The sequence below is a fragment of the Cricetulus griseus genome, chromosome 6, assembly GCF_003668045.3.
Source record: "Cricetulus griseus strain 17A/GY chromosome 6, alternate assembly CriGri-PICRH-1.0, whole genome shotgun sequence".
Lineage (NCBI taxonomy): Eukaryota > Metazoa > Chordata > Mammalia > Rodentia > Cricetidae > Cricetulus > Cricetulus griseus.
The window spans coordinates 15,304,309-15,305,764 of record NC_048599.1 but is presented as its reverse complement, the minus strand read 5'-3'; the positions used below and the strand labels follow the sequence as shown (position 1 = coordinate 15,305,764).

General features: G+C 43.5%; 1 protein-coding gene across 1 annotated transcript; it reads right to left on the bottom strand.

Moving 5' to 3' along the window:
- Window positions 1-267: 267 nt before the first annotated feature.
- Window positions 268-650, bottom strand: Wfdc12 (WAP four-disulfide core domain 12). Its single transcript, XM_027423253.1, has 2 exons — window positions 566-650; window positions 268-425 (listed from the first exon to the last, which is right to left on the bottom strand). Exons 1-2 carry the CDS (start codon window positions 648-650, stop codon window positions 268-270), a joined length of 243 nt encoding a protein of 80 aa, XP_027279054.1.
- Window positions 651-1,456: the final 806 nt, after the last annotated feature.

Genomic DNA, 1,456 nt, shown 5'->3' with positions numbered 1-1,456 from the left:
AGCTTTGGGATAATCTTATTCATTTGTCCTTAGTATGCAGGAAAGAGTGACGCCTACCCATGTAATGATGACACATTTTCTGAGGATGGGGGCAATCTCTGGACAATCCTAATTCATTCAGATGCCCTGAGTGACACACTGTCTAGAGGTACAGATAGTTTGCAGCTCCCTTCAAGGCAAGGGACTCGACACAAGGGTTCCAGGAGGAGCATCAAGAATAGCATGTCTAAAAAAACAACAAAGAATAGCATGTCTGCGGCTGCTCACCTAATCCAAAGTGTGCCATGGTTCCACACAGCGCATCTGACAGTAGAAGAAGCAACACTTTTTAGCTCCTCTGCAGCTTCTATCCCTCCAGCATATGGGAAGGAGGGTAAAAGGGCAGGAAAGATGAAACTCTGGGCAATACCCTGGTTTGTCTACAGCTGCAGAAAAATACCACAAAGTGAGTCTTGAGCACCTATGAACTGAGAACCATGCTTCAGGCATCAGTGCCAAGTGGTCCCACAGACAACCCCAAGGAAAGCTTTCCTGTCCAAGCAGACCCAGGAGCACTGTGTCTTACACATCCCCTTTCTGAATGTAGGCTGAGTCATGTCACAGCAAAGAAGGATGGTCACTGTGAGTAGAGAGAGGCTAAGTGGCTTCATCTCCCAAGAAAGCCGTGCAGGTGAACATGAAGGCCAAGGATGTTTATGCCAGCTTCGTGGGGGGACTGCCATCAGAAGGACCTGTGGTTCACAGAGTAGGACAGCAGAGTTAACACCCTGATATAATGTTCTAGGGCCTGGGTGGGCTGTCCTTTTCATAGGGTATCACGAGGCTGACCTTTTCATGGGGTCTGCTTCATGCGGGACACTAGGAGTCAGTGAGAGTAAAATATTTTTTCTAGACTAGGCATCAAGACCGACCAACCCTTGGAACAATGGTTCCATGGTTTAGAGCACTGGGTGCTCCTCCAGAGGTCCTAAGTTCAATTCTCAGCAACCACATGGTAGCTCACAACCATTTATAATGGGATCTGATGCCATTTGGCTTGCCAATGTACATGCTGACAGAGTGCTCATACATTAAAAAAAACATAAATGTATACTTATTACATAAGACTGGCCAACCCTTTCTTCTTACTGGAAATGTAGAGAAATCAGAACCCCATCTCTCCCAGAAGCCTTCATTGAGGGTGCATTTGAAAGTTTACTTTCCACACATCAACATTTAAACACTACCCATGACATCACAAAATCTAGGGAGGAGAACAGCCTAGTGATACAATATTAGAGTTATCAAAAATGTCTATTTACGTGGAACACAAGATTAACTAACATTTTATTTCTTAATTTTCTTTTTTTAAAATGTCTTCATGAATGTGTAAAAGCTTCAGTTGTTGATGAAGTTAAAAAAACAGAAATCTAATTCTAATTGAGGTCATTCTGGACTGTGACAAACAAATAACAAA